The 21670-nt window shown below is 40.1% G+C and overlaps 2 protein-coding genes across 6 annotated transcripts in view; both read left to right on the plus strand.

Moving 5' to 3' along the window:
* DHX40 (DEAH-box helicase 40) overlaps window positions 1-4365 on the plus strand; it is a 46221-nt gene extending 41856 nt beyond the window's left edge. For all 4 annotated transcript variants that reach the window (XM_004012409.5, XM_060395128.1, XM_012185213.3 and 1 more), the window contains 3 exons: window positions 1168-1237; window positions 1555-1783; window positions 3074-4365. In XM_004012409.5, the coding sequence (XP_004012458.1) occupies window positions 1168-1237; window positions 1555-1783; window positions 3074-3213 (439 nt within the window). In that variant the 3' untranslated portion in view covers window positions 3214-4365. The remainder of the gene's footprint in view (window positions 1-1167; window positions 1238-1554; window positions 1784-3073) is intronic.
* A 13041-nt stretch (window positions 4366-17406) lies between these two features.
* CLTC (clathrin heavy chain) overlaps window positions 17407-21670 on the plus strand; it is a 64025-nt gene continuing 59761 nt past the window's right edge. For both annotated transcript variants that reach the window (XM_060395124.1, XM_027975337.2), the window contains exon 1: window positions 17407-17686. In XM_060395124.1, coding sequence (XP_060251107.1) covers window positions 17645-17686 — 42 coding nt within the window. In that variant the 5' untranslated portion in view covers window positions 17407-17644. The remainder of the gene's footprint in view (window positions 17687-21670) is intronic.

Below are 21670 nucleotides of genomic sequence, written 5' to 3' on the forward strand. Positions count from 1 at the left end.
AGTAAAAAAGATTTTTGTACTGTCCAAATATGGACTGTATAGATATATATACAAATAATTATAATGCAGTCTGACCTGGGTTATAATAGGAATATATGTAAAGTTTTATAGGAAATCAGTTGTGTGATTAAGCTAACGTTTTGGATTAAGATAAGTGATTAAGATAAGTTTTTGGAATAACCTTTATGTAGGGAAGTATAGAAGAGGATAAGAATTTATAAAGTTAATAAGAATTAGAGAAAAATTATAGATGAACTGTTCTAATTGTCTGTTTTAGAATGGTCAAAATTATTTATACCTTTGAAAGGAGATCCAGTATAATACAATATAAAGAATACTGTATTTATGTTCAAAGACCTATGTTTGGGACTTGCTTTCACCATACATTAGCTCTTTGACCTTGAGAAAACTATCTGATTTATTTGAATCTCAGTTTTGATCTTTTAATAAAGTACCTGGCTGTCAAAACTAGTAGGTTTATTTGATGCTTCATTATGAAAGCATTTTGGAAATTCTAAAGCACAAATACCATATTATTGTTAATATTACTACTTACCAACCAGAAAGTTTTATACGACGCTAAAGCTGAAACTCCAGTACTTTGGCCACCTCATGCGAAGAGTTGACTCATTGGAAAAGACTCTGATGCTGGGAGGGATTGGGGGCAGGAAGAAAAGGGGATGACAGAGGATGAGATGGCTGGATGGCATCACCGACTCGAGGGACATGAGTTTGAGTGAACTCTGGGAGTTGGTGATGGACAGGGAGGCCTGGCGTGCTGCGATTCATGGGGTCGCAAAGAGTCGGACACGACTGAGCTACTGAACTGAACTGAAAATGACTGTATAAGTTGTCTCATTAGTTTTTTTTTTTTTTTTTTTGGCTGCACTGCATTGCTTCAGGGATTTTAGTTCCTTGACCAGGGATCAAATTCAGGCCCTCGGCAGTGGGATCACAGAGTCTTTACCACTGGACCACCAGGGAATTCCCTGAATCACTAGTTTTAGGATGAATTGGTTGAGAAGTTCTAGTGACAGTTAAATAAATACAGTTAAATAAATATAGTACTCCTTGTAGTAGGACATACAATTTTTCATTGTTAGTGCTCTACTTATTTAATTGTTTTTACTGTAAGTGTCTTTGATCCTTTGGTTTTTCGATTCTTAGGTCTGTTGGGAGAACATTTTGCACAATGGATGGGCGCGGAAGCCCGGTTCATATTCATCCTTCCTCAGCAGTAAGTACCTTAAGTTTTACTAATAGAAGGAAGTTTCTTCCTTTTGTAAAGGAAGCTGTAGAAAATTCTTCCTTTTGTAAAGATGTAGGAATAAGTAATATACAGATGTCTTGTACTTTTCTCTGAAAAAAGAGATGTGAGGATATGTTTAGCATATGTCTATATTACATAAAGGTATTGGTCGATGTGTGCCTCCTATTTGATTGAAGAATATGAAAATTAACTCAGAAAACTTTAGGCTGTTAATGTTTGGTTGGTCTAATCTGGAATAAGGCAGGTCATTGAGTTGTCATCCTTAAACGAATTCTTTTGTGTAGCTTCACGAACAGGAAACGAAACTTGAATGGATCATTTTTCATGAGGTATTAGTTACCACCAAAGTCTATGCAAGAATTGTGTGTCCAATCCGTTATGAATGGGTGAGAGACTTGCTACCCAAGTTGCATGAATTGAATGCACATGATTTGAGCAGTGTGGCCCGCCGTGAAGTGAGAGAAGATGCGCGAAGGAGGTGGACCAATAAGGAAAATGTAAAGCACCGAAAGGGTGAGTGAATCACTTGTTCTAGAGCGTAGGCGTCCACATTCTCATATTGTTGCAGAAATGCTGTTACAGAGCTTAGGTCCTGGGTGTCTCCTCAGAAAAGCAAACAGTTGTCATGAGCCTCAGACGTACTTTGACTTCCTTCTTTCCTTTCAGTTAATCCTGTTTTTCTTAACCCCTTTGTCCAGCAGCATTATTAATCATATCTATTGAACTTTTATCATGTGCTAACAACTTATAAATTTCCACAATAACCATATGAAGTAACTACATATCCCTACTGTATGGCTAAGGAAATACTTAGTAGCATACAATAATTTGCTGAAAATCTCAAAGCTAATATTTGGTGTATCTGGATTTTGAGTCCAGGAAATTTGATTCTGTGGCCTCTACTCAACCATTACGACATACTGCTTGCCAGTAGTGCTTTACTATTTTTATTTCATTTAAAAAATTTTGTGAAATATTACCTCAGAACATTTTTTTTCCCAAGAGATTTTTTTTTTTCTTGAAATGTTAGCCCCCTAATTGCAGTAGTTAATATTACTACGTATCAACCAGAAAGTTTTGTGCTTAACTATGAAATGACTAAGTTGTCTCATTAGTTTTTGCTTTTTTGGACCATTTCCTTCAGGAGGCATAAACAGTTGTGGTAGTGAACTAGGAGAGAAAGCTTAATTCTCAGCTCACATGTGAAAAAAGCTTTCCAGCAAAACTTTTTGAGGCTGATTGATGGAACAAATTGCATTATCCTTATTTAACATCACTGGGAAATAGAATGGGTGGGAATTTTGCCCAGGATTATAGGAGTGCCATTGGCAGTGCTAACTGCTGGGTGTTCTGTTGCAGCGTATAACTGCACTATGGGCTTCTCATGGCTCAGTGGTAAAGAACCTGCCTGCCGATGCAGGAGACGGGGGTTTGATCCTGGGTCAGGAAGATCCTCCTGGAAAAGGAAATGGCAACTCACTCCAGTATTCTTGCCTGGGAAATCCCGTGAACAGAGGAGCCTGGTGGGGTTGCAAAAGAGTCAGACATGACTTAGCGACTAAACAACAGCAACAGTAATAACTGCACTACTTGTTTGAATTAGGGTCAATTTTTCTGAGTTCTTAGGCCTCTATACTCTTATTTTTAACCACACACTTTATATCATTTCTTTTTAAAGGCAAAGTTTAATTTCCTTTCCCCCCACGCCTAAACATTAAAAAACAAGAGCATCTCTTTCTCTTAACATTTCTAATACTGAACTCAAAATTAAAATTTTATTGGATTAATTTGTAATGTTTTCAGATGGAATATCCAAAGAAGTCCTAAAGAAAATGCAAAGAAGAAATGATGATAAATCCATATCAGACGCACGTGCTCGTTTCCTTGAGCGGAAGCAGCAGAGGTCCCAGGATCACAGCGACACACTGAAGGAAACCGGCTAAGCAGTGAACCCTCCAATTCAGGAAGTAGGAAAAACAGCCAGAAAATGTGTTTCTACTTTGCCGTTTATGTCAGACAGCACTACCAAGAGGAAGTGGTCAGCAGCTGTTTTTAAGCATAATAGTTAAAAGCAAATCAGAGCTCATCGGTACCAATAAATGGAAGTTTCAAAGAAAAAAATTGAGTTGCCATAGTCATAGGCAATGATACATGAAACCAACGAAAGACAATATATGTGGCATTTTCCTCACTTCAGTTTTGCTGGCCTTGACTGGCATCAAATGCTGTCAGTGAGATATTTTCAAAGAACATTGAATTGTATTTAATCAGTATGTATTCCATTTGCATTGAAGCATTAAAAGTTATTTTCCTTAAATCTCTTTAAGGCCTTCTTGTTGCTGATAGAGTAGTATTTTATCAGGTTATCAGGTTTGTGACCATTTCCTTCAGAAGGCTAAACATAAGAGGTTTTTACTCAGCAATACTTATACGTCTAACTGTTTAATTGCTACAGAGCTTTATAGATATTTAGAGAAAATACTTAATCAATTAGTAAATAAGAAAATTGCCTATGGCAAGATTCTTTGTTGAATTAATATTAATCCTTAAGTTGACTTTTCTGGAATTATACAAATTCCTTTTTATATAAAAGTATATTGTTTAAAACAGTAGCTATAGCCATTAACCAAAGGACAGATGATACATATATGGTCTTTTTTTAGCTGTCCCTGCATACTTGTATCAGCACCACATATGTAAATGTGACAGTGTTCCAAACAGCCTTCCACCTGGCCTACTGTCTTGCCTCCAGCTGCTTGGATAGGACCATTTAAACATTTATTATGCTGATCTTGAAATGGGATTTTCAAAGCAGCCAACTCTACATCAGCAGTGTTTCAAATTGGAACCTTGAGGCTAGTTAGTATCACACTCAGGCCACGCTCGGCACTTGTCCACTCGTCGTTTACTGCCTTGTATTCTAGTTATTTGTGTATTTGTCTGTCTCCCCCACTAGATTATACGCTCCTTGTGGGCAGGGACTGTGTCTTTTTCATCTTTGTATCTTTCACGGCACCTAACACAGTGCTTTGCACATAGTAGTCATTCAGTGTCTGTTAAATAAAGCTATTAGTGTTGTTCAGATTCAAAAGACATCATAATGTGTGTTTTCAGTTATTTTTCGCTAAAATTTAAGAATCTAAAATTTTTATAGATAACAGTCTTTTGCAGATCTTTCCTTTGGCATTCTTCTGTTGAGTATTAGAAACGAAGCCTTTATTGAAAAATCACATGAGGACCCAAATCCATGTTTGTTTTTGAGGTAAGGTGAGTGGGAATGGTTTCTTGGAACATTTTTAGCACTGTTAATTGGTCGTTTCGAATCTTCAGTGCTCAAGACACTGTTTCAGCATATTAGCCCTATCATTTTCTCTTCCCAGGTATACGTATCAGTGTATTTCCCTTGATGTGGTGGGGGGTGTATGTGGATTCTTGGAATGAAAGCTCTTTTACTCCAGTAAATTATTATTAAGCACACATTCTAAATCTATATATCTATAATTTCATCAGTTTTTCCAGTAAGGTCCTTAATAGCATTTTCCCCTAGTTCAGGATCCAGTCAAGAATCATGTATTGTATTTAATATTCTTTAATGTGGAAAAGGTGTCTTCTGTTTTTCTTTGTCTTTCACATTTAACCTTTTTAAAAATTGAAGTGTAGAGAACTTGGGATTAACAGATACACACTACTATATATAAAAGAGATGAACAATAAGGACATGCTGTATAGCACAGGGAACTATATTCAGTACCTTACAATAACCTATAATAACTGTACTCAACATCTTATAATAACATCTTATAATAGAAAAGAAATTTAAAAATACGTCTATGTGTATGTATATATAACTTAAACATTATGTCAACTACTGTTTAAAAAATAATTGAGAAAATAAACTGAAGTACAGTTAACCTGTAACCCTGTTATTTCCAGGTATGTAACATAGTGATTTGATATTTCTGTACGTTACAGAATGATCATATCATTACAAAGAGTCTCGTTACCATCTGCCACCATACACAGATATTACAATATTACTGACTCTGTCCCCCATGCTGTACATTTCATCCCCAAGACTCATTTATTTTTTATCTGTGAAGGTAACAAACCTGAAGGTAACAAACCTCTTGATCTCTGTCACCTATTTCACTCATCCCCCTACTCCTTCTCTGCTAACCACCTTTATCTATGACTGCTTCTGTTTTGTTAGTTTGTTTTATTTTTTCAGATTCCCCGTAGAAGTAAAATCGTATAATATTTGTCAATCTCTGACTTATTTAGCTTAATACCCTCCAGATCCATTCACGTTACTGCAAATGGCAAGGTGTCTTTTTTTTTTTTATGACTAATACTCCATTGTAAATATTTGTATCACATCTTCTTATCCATTCATCCATCAATGGATACTTAGGTTGCTTCCATATCTTGGCTGTTGTAAACCATGCTGCGGTGAACATAGGGATACATATATCTTTTAGAATTAGTGTCTTTGTTTTCTTCAGAAAATACCCAGAAGTGGAATTGCTAGGTCTTAGGTTCTATTTTTAATTTTTGAGGAACCTCTATACTGTTTTCCATAATGGCTGTGCCAGCTTACATCCCCACCAGCATTGTAAGAGGGTTCCCTTTTCTCCATGTCCTTTCCTCCATGTATTTGTCTTTCACATTTAACATATTTGAATCACATTTTGACTTTTTAAGATAATACAGGTTAGTTATTTTATACGACAGAATGTCCTCAGTTTGGATTTCGCTGTTTCCTCATGCTTTTGCATTTGTTACTGGAATACTACATAGGTGATGCAGTATTTTTGCCAAGGCATCAAATCTGGAGGAATATGATATTTGCCCCTTATTGGTGATACTGCTGCTGCTGCTGCTAAGTTGCTTCAGTCGTGTCTGACTCTGTGTGACCCCATAGACGGCAGCCCACCAGGCTCCCCCGTCCCTGGGATTCTCCAGGCAAGAACACTGGATTGGGTTGCCATTTCCTTCTCCAATACATGAAAGTGAAAAATGAAAGTAAAGCCGCTCAGTCATGTCCGACTCGAAGCGACCCCATGGACTGCAACCTAGCAGGCTTCTCCGTCCATGGGAGTTTCCAGGCAAGAGTACTGGAGTGGGGTGCCGTTGCCTTCTCCCTAATTTTGATTAATTGGATAGGGTGGTTTTTTTTATTTCTTCAGTCTAGTTACTCTTAAAAAGTAGTTTGTGGGAAGACTACTTTATATGAAATAGCCTATTCCTCATAAATTATTAACCCTCCGAATTTATCAGCTGATTATTCTTGCCTGAATCAGTTGTATTCTTACGGTTGCAAAATGGTGTTTTTTTAACATGGGTTTGAAATGCATGGGTTCTGTTATACACTGTGCTTAGTCGCTCAGTCGTGTCCATCTCTTTGTGGCCCCATGGACCCCATGGGATTCTCCGGGCAAGAATATTAGAGTGGGTTGCCATGCCCTCCAGGGGATCTTTCCAACCCAGGAATCGAACTGGGGTCTCCTGCATTGCAGGTCGCTTCTTTACCAGCTGAGCTACCAGGGAACCTGTTATACACAAAGTTTTTTTTGTTTTTTGTTTTTTTCAATTAATACCTAGTAGAGTATTGAATACTACATGTGTTCACTGAATCTGAAGATGCGAAACCACTGATATGGAGGGCTGACTGTAAAGTTATAAGAGGATTTTCAACTGCAGGGAGGGTGGGCACCCCAGATCACGGAGGTCTTGAAGGGTCAACTGTATTTATTTAATGGCATTACTTTGTAAGGAAGAACTCTCCTTGAGGTAAGAATTTCCAGTAAACACTTGGGTGCCAAAAACAGCATAAATCAAGGCAGAATTAGAAATCTGAGAGGGGTGGCAAACAGTCTTACTTTATTTGGTACATTGAGTGTGTGTGTGCGTGTATGTATGTATATATAAGAGTAATAGGCTGAAAATATTGGTTGAAGACAGACTATGGAAGGCTTTGGAAGCCAAGTTATGGAATTTGGACTTACTTGGTACTATGTGGGCTTCCCTGGTGGCTCAGCTGGTAAAGAATCCACCTGCAGTCCAGGAGACCTGAGTTCAATCCGTGGTTGGGAAGATCCCCTGGAAAAGGGAACAGCTACCCACTCCAGTTCTGGCCTGGGGTATTTCATGGACTACAGTCCAAGGGGTCGCAAAGAGTCAGACATGACTGAGCAGCTTTCACTTTGGTACTATACATGAATTTATTGGCAGGGAATGACATTATTACATCTTTGAGGTAATTGTGACAATGGTATTGATAAGAAAAATAGATTTCTACTGAGAGGACTGTGAGGGAAGTAGAGGAATTTTGAATCTAGTTAAGGTGGAAAGAGCCTTGGAGGAAAGGTTGTGGTTATGGAAAAATTTGTTCTTAAAGAGGAACAGACATTTCTCTAAAGAACACATACAGATGGCTAACAAACACATGAAAAGATGCTCAACATCGCTCATCATTAGAGAAATGAAAAGCAAAATTACAATGAAATATCACGTCATACCAGACAGAATGGCCATCATCAAAAAGTCTACAAACAAATGCTGAGAGAGTGTGGAGAAAAGGGAACACTCTTGCACGTTGGTGGGAATGTAAATTGATACAGCCACTATGGAAGATAGTATGGAGATTCCTTAAAAAACTAGGACTAAAACCACCATATGACCCAGCAATCCCACTCCTAGGCATATACCCTGAGGAAACCAAAATTGAAAAAGACACATGTATCCCATTGTTCACTGCAGCACAGTTTACAATAGCTAGAACATGGAAGCAACCTAGATGTCCAGTGACAGATGAATGGGTAAAGAAATTGTGGTTCATATTCACAATGGACTATTACTCAGCCATAAAAAAGAACGCATTTGAGTCAGTCCTAATGAGGTGGATGAACCTAGAGCCTATTATACAGAGTGAAGTAAGCCAGAAGGAGAACGATGAATATCATATATTAACACTTATATCAGAGAAGGCAATGGCACCCCACTCCACTACTCTTGCCTAGAAAGTCCATGGACAGAGGAGCCTGGTAGGCTGCAGTCCATGGGGTCGCTAAGAGTTGGACATGACTTCACTTTGACTTTCACGCATTGGAGAAGGAAATGGCAACCCACTCCAGTATTCTTGCCTGGAAAATCACAGGGACGGCGGAGCCTGGTGGGCTGCCATCTATGGGGCTGCACAGAGTTGGACACAACTGAAGCGACTTAGCAGCTTAGCAACGCTTATATACGGAATCTAGAAAGATGGTACTGAAGAATTTATTTGCAGAGGCCTCAAACAGAGGCCCTGTATCAACCTAGAGAGGTAGGATTGGGAGGGAAGTTCAAGAGGGAGGGGTTTTATATTAAAAAAAAAAAAAGAGGGAGGGGTATGTGTATACCTATGACTGACTCATGTTGAAGTTTGACAGAAAACAAAATTCTGTAAAGGCAGAATTAGAAATCTGAGAGGGGTGGCAAACAGTCTTACTTTATTTGGTACATTGAGTGTGTGTGTGCGTGTATGTATGTATATATAAGAGTAATAGGCTGAAAATAATTGGTTTTCCATTAAAAAAATAGAATGAGGATTCACCTTTAAATTACTGAATAAAATAAAGATGACTGTTATCATAGAAATGTGGGCAAAGAAGATGGTCAGTCATTTTGTGAGTCTTACTAGAAATTCAGGAAATGTAGTTGAAAATAAATGAGATCCCATTCTTTTCCATCATATTGGCAACAATTAACATGCCTGAAAAGTGTTGGCATAGGATAAATTGCTCTTAGAGGACATATTAGCAATATTTATAAAATTGAAATGTGTGCAACCTGTGACGCAGCAAGCCCAACTTTAAATTTATATCCTAGGAACTCTCAGAGTATATAAAATATTCTGTTTCTAGTAAAATTTGACTCCTAGAGATTTAGAATCAGTTTGATGATTTATATTACAATAGTTATTAAAATATTTCTAGTAGTAAAAATTTGAAAATTAAATACATAGCTATCAATAGGGGGAAATGTTTAAGTAAACTGTGATATGTTCTTATGGTCAAATTCTTTACATCAGTGGAAGTGATTTTTGATTTTCCTGTTGCCTAACAGGTGAACCACTTTACATTCCTAACAGCAATGTAGTGTTGTTACAACCTTTCTCACTGTACTGTATGAATGTGGTCCCTCAAAAATATCCTTGTAAATATAGACAAGAAAGTGTCTCATGATTATGTTAATTTACATATTTAGATATTCTACTCTTTTTCTGTCATTTTAAATTGTCTGCAAGAAATGAAATTAATAAAATTAACATATGAATTTGATAGGGCCAGATAAGACAGTAAGTATTTAACTTCCAAGGCATACAGTCTGTTGCAGCCACGATGCTGTTGTAATATACAAACAGCCATGGGCAGTACATACACAGATAAGGCTGTGTTCCAATAAAGCTTTACGGACAGTGAAATTTGAATTTCATATAATTTTTGCATGTCAAGAAATACTCTTTTGATTTCATTTTTTACCACTTGCACTTGATTCCAGAAAAGCTGCTTTTCATAAGCCCATTCTGATTCAAATTATTTTAATTGAAAAGAATTTCATGAACTACTAAGGGGTTTTTGGTTTTCACTTTTTTTTAAATTTATTTTTGGCCATGCCATACAGCTTGTGGTATCTTAGTTTCCTGACCAGGGATCAAACCCAGGCCATAGCAGTGAAAGCGCCAAGTTCTAACCACTGGACCACCAAGGAATTCCCAACTTTTCTTTATAGCAGACCTGACAGGATTGAACACAGCAGTAATTTAATTTGTTAAAAAAGACTTTAATTTGTTATCTTTATTCTCCCAAAGATTTTTAAAGTAGCCTGTATTACATTAAAGGAAGCCTGAAAATACAAATAATATAAAACTCTAATGAAGCTTTGAAGATTTTTCAAATAATCAACTATTTTACTTGTCCAGATAAAATCTAACATATGTTTCTTAGCCCAGTTTGCCTTGGTGCTCAGCTAAATCATAAGAAATAAGATGGGATGACCCAGAATATAACCTGACACGTGATGTGGTGCTTTTTGTATGTGGTTGATATTTATAAATGCTGTGCTAACTCCAGGTGTGATTATTCACAAGGTAAGTTGGCCTGGGCTTCAAATCAAATAGGTAGTACAGTTGATAAATGCTATAGTAGCTGAAGAAGTAAGGCAAATCGATTTGAAGGTATATTTTTAAGTAAGGGTTGGACTTGGACTAGAACATAAGCAGTGACAGAATTTGTGTGGTTGGAGAGAGGACTAAGGGATAAACAATGGAAAGATTATCAGTGTCACCTTGAGAAGGGCTCTTTTGAAGGGTTTTGAGGTTTCCAGTTCTGTAATTTGGATTAAGATTAGATAGGTCATATGAATGATAATTTGAGTGCTACTCATTTTTACAGATAGGAAAATCTGAAAGTCAGCTTGGACTAGAGTTTTCTTTTTACAGCGTGAGCGCTTATAGGCTGCCGTTTTGTGCTAGTTTGCTACTCCATCTAGTTCCCATTCAAGAAATGGAATTTTTAAGGCCTCTGCAGTAATGAGTATTATCTCATCTCTACATCTGATCTGATGGCTTAGCTTGATAGTCCCCAAATATGGAGACATGAAGCACTGTTCATCTGGTTAGTTTTTATTCTCACCCCGTGCAAAGCTTTATTTGAGTGACCAACTTTATATATTGATTGACCTAACCCAAAGAGACGTTTTTCATGCCTTTTGGTGCTAATAGGACTGGCTTAGACAAGAAAAAATGTAAATCAGTAAATATGATGTAGGAAAAAAATTGAAGTTGGCATATTTTCAATTATTGGAGTGTTATAGAATGAATAGTAATTAGATGGTTATATACTGTACAACATTAAATTCAGTTATTTGGAATATAAGCAACAAAGAAAAGGAAGTACACAGGTTGTGGGTTTATTTTACCTAATGCACTTTTATCACCATGACACATCGAAGTTTAAGGCATTTGAAAAAAAACAGTAATTTCTACATTTGGTACATATTCAGATCACACTACATTTGCAACAGTACTGTATATATCACTTCACAGGGATGAACCTGAGCTCTTTACGATTCAGAATTGATTTCTCCATATAAAAGATGTTTTTTAAAACCTTTTCAATCAAGCTGACTTTCAGATTGGACTTCCCTGGTGGTCCAGTGGCTAAGACTCTGCACTCCCAGTGCAGGGGGCTCAGGTTTGACCCCTGGTCAGGGAACAAGATATCACATGCTACAGCTAAAGATCCTGTATGCCTCAACTAAAAAAAGATCCCATGTGCTGCGGCTAAGGCCCAGTGCAGCCAAATAAAGAAAGCCTTTTCAGAAGATTGTAACTTTTCTAAAAAACTATTTTGACTGTGCTGGGTCTTCACTGCTGCGCGGGCTTTTCCCCAGTTGCAGCAAGTGGGGGCTACTCTAGTTGTGGTGTGCAGCGTTCTCACTGCGGTGGCTCTTGGGCATGGGCCCAGGAGGTAGTGGCAGTTCCCTAGTTCTAGAGCACAGGCTCAATAGTCATGGCTCACGGGCTTAGTTTCTCCGTGGCATGTGGGATCCTCCATGTCTTCTGCGTTAGCAGGTGGATTCTCTATCACTGAGCCACCAGGGAGGCCCCTTAACATTATTTTTCACTGTTACACACTGAAGTGTTTGGTAACCAAGTAAATCCTGTTTCCTTGACGTTTCCTTGACTTTCCATTAGCCAAAACTTTACCAAATGTCGGTCCTTAATATTCTCTTCTTAGGATGAGTTTATTATAATACCATAACAAGGCAACAAGGCTACAAGGCTGGAAAAGGTGTTTTCATGCCAATCCCAAAGAAGGGCAATGTCCAAGAATGTTCAAACTATAATACAATTGCGTTCATTTCACATGCTAGCAAGGTAATGCTCAAAATCCTTCAAGTTCAGCTTCAACAGTACATGAACTAAGAACTTCCAGATGTATAAACTGGATTTAGAAGACACAGGAACCAGTTGTCAAATTGCCAACATCCGTCGGATCATAGAGAAAGCAAGAGAATTCCAGAAAAACATCTAATTCTACTTCATTGACTATGCTAAAGCCTTTGACTCTGCTTTAGTGTGTTAGTCACTCAGTTGTGTCCAACTCTTTGTGACCGCACGGACTATAGCCTGCCAGGCTCCTGTATCCATGGAATTCTCCGGGCAAGAATACTACAGTGGGTAACCATTCCTTTCTCCAGGGGGTCTTCTCAACCCACGGGTCAAACCCAGGTCGCCTGCATTTGCAGGCAGATTCTTTACCATCTAAGCCTGTGTGGATCACAAAAAAAATTGTGGAAAATTCTTATAGGGATGAGAATACCAGATTACTTATCTCCTGAGAAACCTGTATGCAGGTCAAGAAGCAACAGTTAGAACTGGACACAGAACAATGGACTGGCTCAAAATTGGGAAAGGAGTACTTCAAAGCTGTGTATTGCCACCCTGCTTATTTAACTTCTATGCAGAGTACATCATGTGAAATGCCAGGCTGGATGAATCACATTGCCACGAGAAATATCAACAACCTCAGATATGCAGATGATACCACTCTAATGGCAGAAAGCAAAGAACTAAAGAGCCTCTTGATGAAAGAAGAGAGTGGAAAAACTGGCTTAAAACTCAACATTCTGGCATTGGGTCCCATCACTTCATGGCCAACAGATGGAAAAAAATTGGAAACAGTGACAGATTTTATTTTCTTGGGCTGCAAAATCACTGCAGATGGTGACTGCAGCCATGAAATTTTAAAAGACATTGCTCCTTGGAAGAAAAGCTATGACAAACCTAGATAGCATATTAAAAAGCAGAGACATCACTGTGACTACAAAGGTTTGTGTAGTCAAAGCTATGTTTTTTCCAGTAGTCATGTATGGTTGTGAGAGTTAGACCATAAAGAAGGCTGAGTCCTGAAGTATTGATGCTTTCGAATTGTGGTGCTGGAGGATTCTTGAGAGCCCCTTGGACAGCAAGGAGATAAAGCCAGTCAATCCTGAAGGAAATCAACCCTGAAAATTCATTAGAAGGATTGATGCTGAAGCTCCAATACTTTGGCCACCTGATGCAAAAAGCCGATTCACTGGAATCGGCTCTGGTGCTGGGGAAGATTGAGGGCAGGAGGAGAAGGTGACAGAGGATGAGATGGATGGATGACATCACTAATGCAATGGGCATGAGTTTGGACAAACTCTTAGAGATCCTGAAGGACGGGGAATCCCGGCATGCTGCAGTCCACTGGGTTGCAGAGCCAGACATGACTTAGTGACTGAGCAGCAACAGCGCTGCAGCCAAGCGCATTGCTACTTGTGGAACGCCCCCGGCAGCGCAACAGAATTTTCAAATTGGTAGGAGAACCTGTTTGTGGGTCATGCCCTGCTTTGGAAACAGTAACTCCAGGCCGTGAAAGGAGACAGTTGTACGTGTTTAGAACGGGGCGGGGCGGGGGAGCCCATAACAATCATTCCCACCCCTTCATTCTGTAGATCTTCTCAAGCTTCTTTTTGACTTTTGTTTTTCCATGTGAAAGGGAGGTTGTGACACAGTATTTGACTTTGTTGATCAGTAGTGTTGGTACTATTCTGGGTTTTTCTGTCCCCACAGCTCTGTGTATCACTATATTTGAACCAACTTTTCTGAGCTGACTTTTTAAGGTAATGTTCTGAGCTACTTCATTCCTCTGCTGCAATCTGATTTAACCTTTAGAAAACTTGGGAGGGGCCTAAAATATGCTAGATTCCAGATTGTATTCCCACAGGGGTAGACTTGACTGTTTAGTTGGAACATGGTTGATCCTGATGCAGAATAGATTCAATTCAGATCTTATTGCCATCCATGATACATTATAAAACTTGTCTATATAAATCAGGTTTAGAATAGGCCTGGGCAGTGAGTGATAACTGAGTATATGTTAAGGTCCATTTTATACTAAAATAATACCATGAAAGTTATTGTCTTGCTTTATAAATGTCGTTTTAGGTGAGCTTTACCTGATTGGTGACTTGTTCAGGATCGAAATAAAGGGGGCACTGATACCGAGTCACTTATTGGCCTATGATATGTTCTTTAATCCTGCTGGGATTCACAGCAGTAGTCCTAGGGCGATGAGATGTTTCTCAAAGCCGCCGCTTAAATGGCAAAACCACTTATCTTACTTAGGTAATGCTAAAGTATATCCTTGATTTCATTAAAATCTGAATTTAAAATATTTGATACAGTGGGTTAAGTTTAAACTTCTGCTTCGAAATTAATCTCTTAATGTCTGAGAAATGCCTTTACTTTGTGGCTTTTGCAATGCAGTTAGTTCAGGCTATTTTTAAAAGGTCAAGTTAAAAGGTATGGGCCTTAAATCCATCATTGCTTGAAGCTGAAAAACTACAGAGGAATCCTACAATGTAGTTTTTTTGATGTGTCATTCTCACTGATATGTATAACCCAGGTCCTGTATAACACAGGTCCTGGCATAATGATCAGGAGACAATAAAGTTTTCTTGTGTAGGTTTTGAGAAACTGGCACTCCTCGAAATAGTTGACAAGCAATGCAGTTTTTGCTATTGGCACTTGGTATAACTCAAAGCAAGTACCTACTATGGAATATTCTGCTAAAAATACTTCAGATTCAAAAGAATGACTATTTTATTAACATTGCTACCTTACTAAAACATTGGATTTCTGAAACCATAAGCCATGATGACAATAAAATTTATAGTCTTATTAAAAGACTTTGTCATAGTTCGATAGCCTTATAAACCAGATAACAAATGCTGAGTGTTCCCCGCCCCCCATCTTCTCTACCTTAAGGAGGTGCTTGAAAACAAAGCCATTTAGTTACTGCTCAGGTAACCGTTAACAGTGACTCAGCCTCTAGGGCTTATAAAAAAAGTATTGATAACCTTTTGTCCTGCTTCTACACATTAACAAGAACAGTGTACTACCATAAAAAGCTCTCTCATTATCTCAGCCAAAAATCCTTAGTTAAGGCACAGATTTGGGTTTTGGTGTTATCATCTAGTACATTTTTTTCTCTGAAAAATTCTAGATTTACTGAAGGATACAGTGTTCAAAATGAGTTGGTATACTGTAAATGACTGTGAAAACCAGGCATTAATTTCTCTGCGTGATGACACAGCAGTCACTTTAGCAATCTCAGTGCACTTTTGGTTACATATTCCACACCAAATATCCAAACTAAAATCCATTGCTTTGTGGATTCTGACCGTATATTTAAAATTAGTGGTCTGTCTGAAAATGCAAGACTCTTATTAATAAAATTTTGGTTGCGGGTTCATATTATAGCTCATTTGTATCCCGGATTCTGAGACTGGAAATATAAGTTGATTAAAGCTACTGCTTTAACTGTATAATAGAGCAGCAACACTTTTAGATCTTTAATTTAGAATTTGCGTACTTCCAAAAAAGCTTCAAAGCAGCTCGTGTTTAAACTGGTTATTAGGTCATTTCAAATGCTGCAGAATACAGAACATCTTCAAGTATTTAGCTTAACAAAACATAATGAAATTTTGCCAACCATAAATATTCACTCTGATGACATGGTGGTGGGGCTTTTCTTGCAGAATAGTCTATCTGCTATTTTAACTGCCAAAGATTCTTTTCTCATTCTCAGTGTGTGAGATATACTTTGGGGGAAACATTAAAAGCAATTAAAATGATTAAGCAAATTTCTCTAAGTAAAACTGCTTGACACACAAAACTACTGTCTACCTAATAGGGGTTTTATGTTTAACTGAAAAGGGCATTAAAAATAATTGTGTACTTGAATAGTTCCTCAAGATCTTTCTGGAAAAAACATTACATCTCTCTCTTAAAATGAAAGGCACAGAACGAAAATTCTTTTATCCTTTATTGTATTTGTGCGGTTATGAAGCATCATTGTAGCTTATACTTAGCAACAAAGTACTGGGGAGGTTATTAACCGATACTGAATGCCGTAGACACCTTAACGCAGTGACAAGACACGATGCTTCAGCTTTGAGATACTTGTATTCCCAAACACAGCTAACTTACACACTGTTGAGGTGGTCCCACTGAAACACACCGCTAATGGTTAATTTCTTTCTCCAAGAGCGTATCTTACCCACGAGGAGGAAAAACCCAACTTTAACCTAAATCTTTGAGGCTCATTATTTGACATGGCTGAAAAAAAAGTCCTCCTGCTACTATTTCAGTCCTATTCTTGAGCGTATTTAGGACACTCAAAATCTCCAGCAAATTACTGAACTACACTCATAAACACGTCTGCCAAAATGTCCGCAGAAACGCTAAGAAAGGCCATCACAAGGCCTATTTGAGATACCTCATCAGTGGCCTTCACCGCCCTTTGAGTCAATTGTTTAACATCCGAAGAGACTATTAGCTCTGCTAGAATCCAAGCGTCAGCTTCTCCAACCGTCAGAAGGGCAGAGAGGATTTTAAACCCCATCAATGCCCCCTCCTTGGGATGTAACCACCACCCACCCACCACACGGAACCAGGCGGGGGAGGAGGGCAGCAGCCTACTGCCAAGCGCGCTCTGCAGGGAGGCCGTTTCCCTGAGTCACGGAGAGGGCGGGAGGCTGGGCCCATCTGCCCGTGCCACGTCCTCTTCTGAAAGGACTCGATTTAAACAAACAGGGCGCACAGGGGAAGGCAGCAGCACTACTATTCCTCAGGGCGGCCCAACAGCCACCTCATTCCCAGGAGACGCCGCACTTCCCCAGAACGCGCTCTGCATTCCGGCAGCAACCAGCCGACCTTTCCCGACCAGCGTCACGTGCACCCGGAAGTACGTGGGTGGGACCTAAAGCGCCCACGGAAATGACGTTGGTCGCCCCTAGTCGCATGATGTGGCAAAATGCAAAAAAAGGTGGTGGAGGGGGAGGGAAAAGCAGGCGGCTGGGGAAAGTGATGAGGCAAAAAAAGTAGTCCCTTCGATGCCTCTATTTATTGCAGTGTCGCAGCCGTCAGCGACTCCCTCGGCGCACTGCGCCCCGAATTCCTGCGCACCGCGGCACCGCGGCACTCCGTGGAGGGGTACATAAGGCGGAGGGGGGGTGAAGTAACTGGGGCGGAGTTCTGTTGCCGGGATCCCTCCGCAGGGCTCAGCCGTTTCCGGAGTCTGCGCTGCGCCCGGTTCCGCCATTGCGGCTCTCCTGGACCCTGGAGCCTCCGCCCCCGACCTGAGCTCTTTCGTCTGCCTGCCAGTTTCCTGCGTCCCCGGAGACTCTCCTGCTGAGCCCAGCCTCCCCCCTCCCCCCTTCTCCTCCTCTCCTTGGAGAGCCCGGGCAGCCACTGCCCCGCAGCCCCAGTGACAGGAGGAGACCATACCCCCCGACAGCGCCATGGCCCAGATTCTGCCAATTCGTTTTCAGGAGCATCTTCAGGTGCGGCGGGCCGGGGCTCCTGGGGGCTGTGGAGACGCGGGAGGTCAGAAGGAAGAAGCGGGAGTCTGAGCCCAAGCCCCAAAGAGTAGAATCGGAGAGGGGGGGTATCGGTTCCTGAGGTAGCCGGAGGACGGTGCACTGTCTTGGAAAGCTTAAAGGGTTAAATGATTGATGTGGGGCTTGGGTGGCGAGGAAGCGAGTCGAGATCCATAGGAAAGCGAGGCCACGCTGGGGTTTGAAGGCCTCTCTGTCTTCGCTTCCTGGATGGCGAGGACTGCGCATGATAAACCCTTCCACCCCCCGGTTTTATTCAGTTCATTCATTTGGGTTCGTGGAGCCGGGGACGGATGGAGTTGTGCGGTGGTGGTGATCTCCCGCGTTTCTTCCGGAGCAGGAATTCTCTTCTCCCAAGCCAGCGCAGGGCTGTCACTTCTCATTGCTCTCTCTCTCTCCCCTTTTCCCCCATCGTGCCTGCACCTAGGAGTTGTGGCGCGGGTGGGTTGGGGAGGAGCAAGCTTTTTTTCTTCCTCCCTCTGCGCCTCTCAGAGGGAAGGGCACCTTCCCCGGGGGTGGGGGGGACGACAGCAGCTCCTCTCTTGCCTTGCCCAAGGCAGTAGGAACACGGAAGGTCACTGAAGGAAAAGGAGGAGGATAGAAAGAGGGAATGTATTTATTAGTGTGGTGTCAATTTCAGAGTGCGTGGGGGGTTTGAGGGACTCGCCTTTTTTCACTCTCTCGATTTCTCTGCGAATGGTGCAGCTTTTATCCCCTCTTTGGTTCTAGAAAAGAGAAAGAGTTGTCCAGAGGTTATCGTGGGGTCTGCTGGAGGTTAGCAGGTAGTTGGCTTGGCGTGAGTACCTCCCTCAGGATTGCAAGGAATTGAATGAACCCTGGGGATATAGCACACTTGCCCTGAGATATGCGGGGTTATTTGGTCTGTAATTGGCTGCCTTTGGTAGGTTCTAGAGTTCTTCTCCATGGTGCAGTATCCTGTAGGCAACAGACTGTCTTATCTGGCAGCTTGCCCACGGCGGGCCCAGGCAGGTGATCTTTGGAGGACTTGACTGAATTAAGTCGTCTTTGGAGCTTCTGATTTTCCTGGTTCACCAATCCTTGTTTTACTTTGGCTGAAATAAATTTATTCATAAAGTATGTTTTCTTTCCAGTTACCTCCTTAAAGAGTCCTGCCTCCCCTCAATTATTTGAAGGACTAATTTGTAAATGATAAGAGATGCCAGTGGTTTGACATGACACTAATACTAGTGACCTGCTAGACACTTTATCATGGAATGCTGTTTACTTTCTGCCATTGTTATAACGTATATAAAGCCTTCTTGTATTAGGTTTAATATTCTGCCTGTCAACATAATTTCGTTTTTTACAGATTATCACCTTTGCTTGCATCAGCAAGACTTCTTTTCCTTTGTCTTGAAATATGAGTAATCTTTATTCAAAAAAATAAGTAATGTACTTTTATTCAGTCATTTTTGGTTTTCAGATAACTCATCCGATGCAATAGAACACTATTTGACAAAAGGTCAAAAAACGTTAAGTGATAGAATGGACCCAGAAATTATTGTTCATGCTCCATCCAAATTTTTATTGCTGTGGTTACTATTGTTGAATGTGAAGGGTTAGGAAAATGTTTTTGAGTATGAAGGGAAAACACACCCTTGTCCTCACACTGAACTGCTTCTGGAATATAATCTTCCTGCAGACAAAAGTATGTAAAATCATACACAAGAAAAGCAGTTAGCAATTGCTGTTTGCTTTACAAAACAGAGGCATATCCCACTAGTAAATCTTGTTTCTTGACTAGTGGTAGTTTGAGCAATAGTTTTTTCATTTCTGTTAATGAAGAAACAAGATTATTGAATAATTCCAAAGGTTGGACTCCAACCTTGTCACTAACTGAAGACACATTTAGTATGGGTCTTCTTTCTAAGTGGTTCATAGTTTTTGCAAATACTTGAGTGAGGCTGTCTTCTCAAATACTTTGAAGAGTTGAGTGTAAAGTAGCTATGCAAATATACTGAAAGAATTCAGTCTTTCAGTTTTTGGAGTAGTATATATATCCCATGCCTAAGCTTAAGCTTGCTATAGTGACTGTATACTAAGGATTATTTTAATTGGCATCTTAGGTCTTTGACCTCTGAGCCCCTGCCAGTTTGCTAAGTAGCAAAAACTTTATGAAACACTTAAGATAATAATTGGGAAGAATTGAGGAACTTGAGTGTAGCATTAACCTGTGAAAGCTTCAAAGGGTGAACTTGAAATGAATTTATTTTTATACCATCTAACTGCTTGGACCAACCAAAGGGTCTGTCATCAAGGGTTTAGAACTACATTAGATGAACATTAATATTTTAAGTTACAAAGTTTTTTTTTCTTTTTTAAGATGTTTAGGCCGATAGCAGTGAACAGATGAGTGCCTAGTTGAACAAGATTTTGTTAGAATTGCAGGTTCTGAAAAAAATCCTAGGCTGTGTATAGAGTTGCCTGCAGTTATCATTTCTTAGCTCATTTAGTATCTTTATGCTGATTGACACATTCTGCTGTGTTCCCAGGTTTTTGGGGTCTGAATTAAAAATCTCCCAACCCTGTTCTTTTCCCTTTGATCCATAAATACAGGCATGGAATGTGGGAGTTCTTGATAATGGTTATTTTGATTTGCAAAGAGTAAGCAGTGCTGAGTTACTGGGATATGTTATATGCTTAACTCTACTACCTGGGAGAGTCATAGTGCCTAGAATTATGTGGCAGTCTACTCTAGGAAAAGCTTCCACGTTTAAGATGCATCAGGTTTTTCAGTATTTTCCTAATGGTCAATTTACTCAGCTTTTAAAGGGGTGTGGCTAACCCTAGGGAATGTGCTTTCACTCTGTTTAGGAAATAACTTAAGACATAAAAGGCTGTGTGTGTGTGTGTGTGTGTGTGTGTGTGTGTGTGTGTAGAATCACAGTCATTTTCATTTTGGTGTGGAGTGCAGTACATTTCAAGAACCTTAACCTATAATATTTGAATTCTATTTAATAAGATGTTTTCCTGTTACTGTTACTATGTGGCTTTAACTTTTTGAAAGCTACTCTGCAATAGAACTTTCTTCCATGATGAAAATTTATACTAGCTACAAAGGCATAGTGAGCACTTGAAATGTTACTGTTACAACTGAGGGACTGAATTTTTACTTTTCAGTTAGTGTAAATGTCAGTAGCTACATGAAGCTATTAATGAGGACATTGGACTGCACAATTGCAGACAATTCTGATGTGCTTTGTAAGAGTGAAGATTTATTTGGTCATCCATATTTATATGTCTAGAACATTTAAAAATATTTATTACTTGACTGTGTTGGGTCTTTGTTATAGAATGCAGGCTTAGTTGCCCTGCAGCATGTGGGATCTTGGTTCCTGGGCCAGGGATTGAACCCATGTCCCCTGCATTGGAAGGCGGATTCTTAACTACTAGACTCCCAGGGAGGTCCCTGGGACATTGTGTTGCTTCAGTTGTGTCCGACTCTGTGTGACCCCGTAGATGGCAGCCCACCAGGCTCCGCCATCCCTGGAATTCTTCAGGCAAGAACACTGGAGTGGGTTGCCATTTCCTTCTCCAGTGCATTGAAGTGAAAAGTGAAAGTGAAGTCGCTCAGTTGTGCCTGACTCTTAGCGACCCCATGGACTGCAGCCTACCAGGCTCCTTCATCCATGGGATTTTCCAGGCAAGAATACTGGAGTGGGTTGCCATTGCCTTCTCCGGGACATTGTGTTAGCTAACACTTATTAATACAGTGTGTTGGTTGAATACTGTCTCTTTGGGGAAGTGGTGATGATGGACAGTGACTAGTGAATGGAAGGAGCAGCACTTGTGAGAGTCTGTTGTATCCTATGAATGTGGCGGGCGCTTCCAAGTCTTCACTTAATATCTTAAACAGCTGGAGAAAGTGAGACTCAAACTAGTGCCAAAAGGAACACTGCAGAGTGAGAT

Source organism: Ovis aries, chromosome 11 (genome assembly GCF_016772045.2).
Source record: "Ovis aries strain OAR_USU_Benz2616 breed Rambouillet chromosome 11, ARS-UI_Ramb_v3.0, whole genome shotgun sequence".
NCBI classification, from domain to species: Eukaryota; Metazoa; Chordata; class Mammalia; order Artiodactyla; family Bovidae; genus Ovis; species Ovis aries.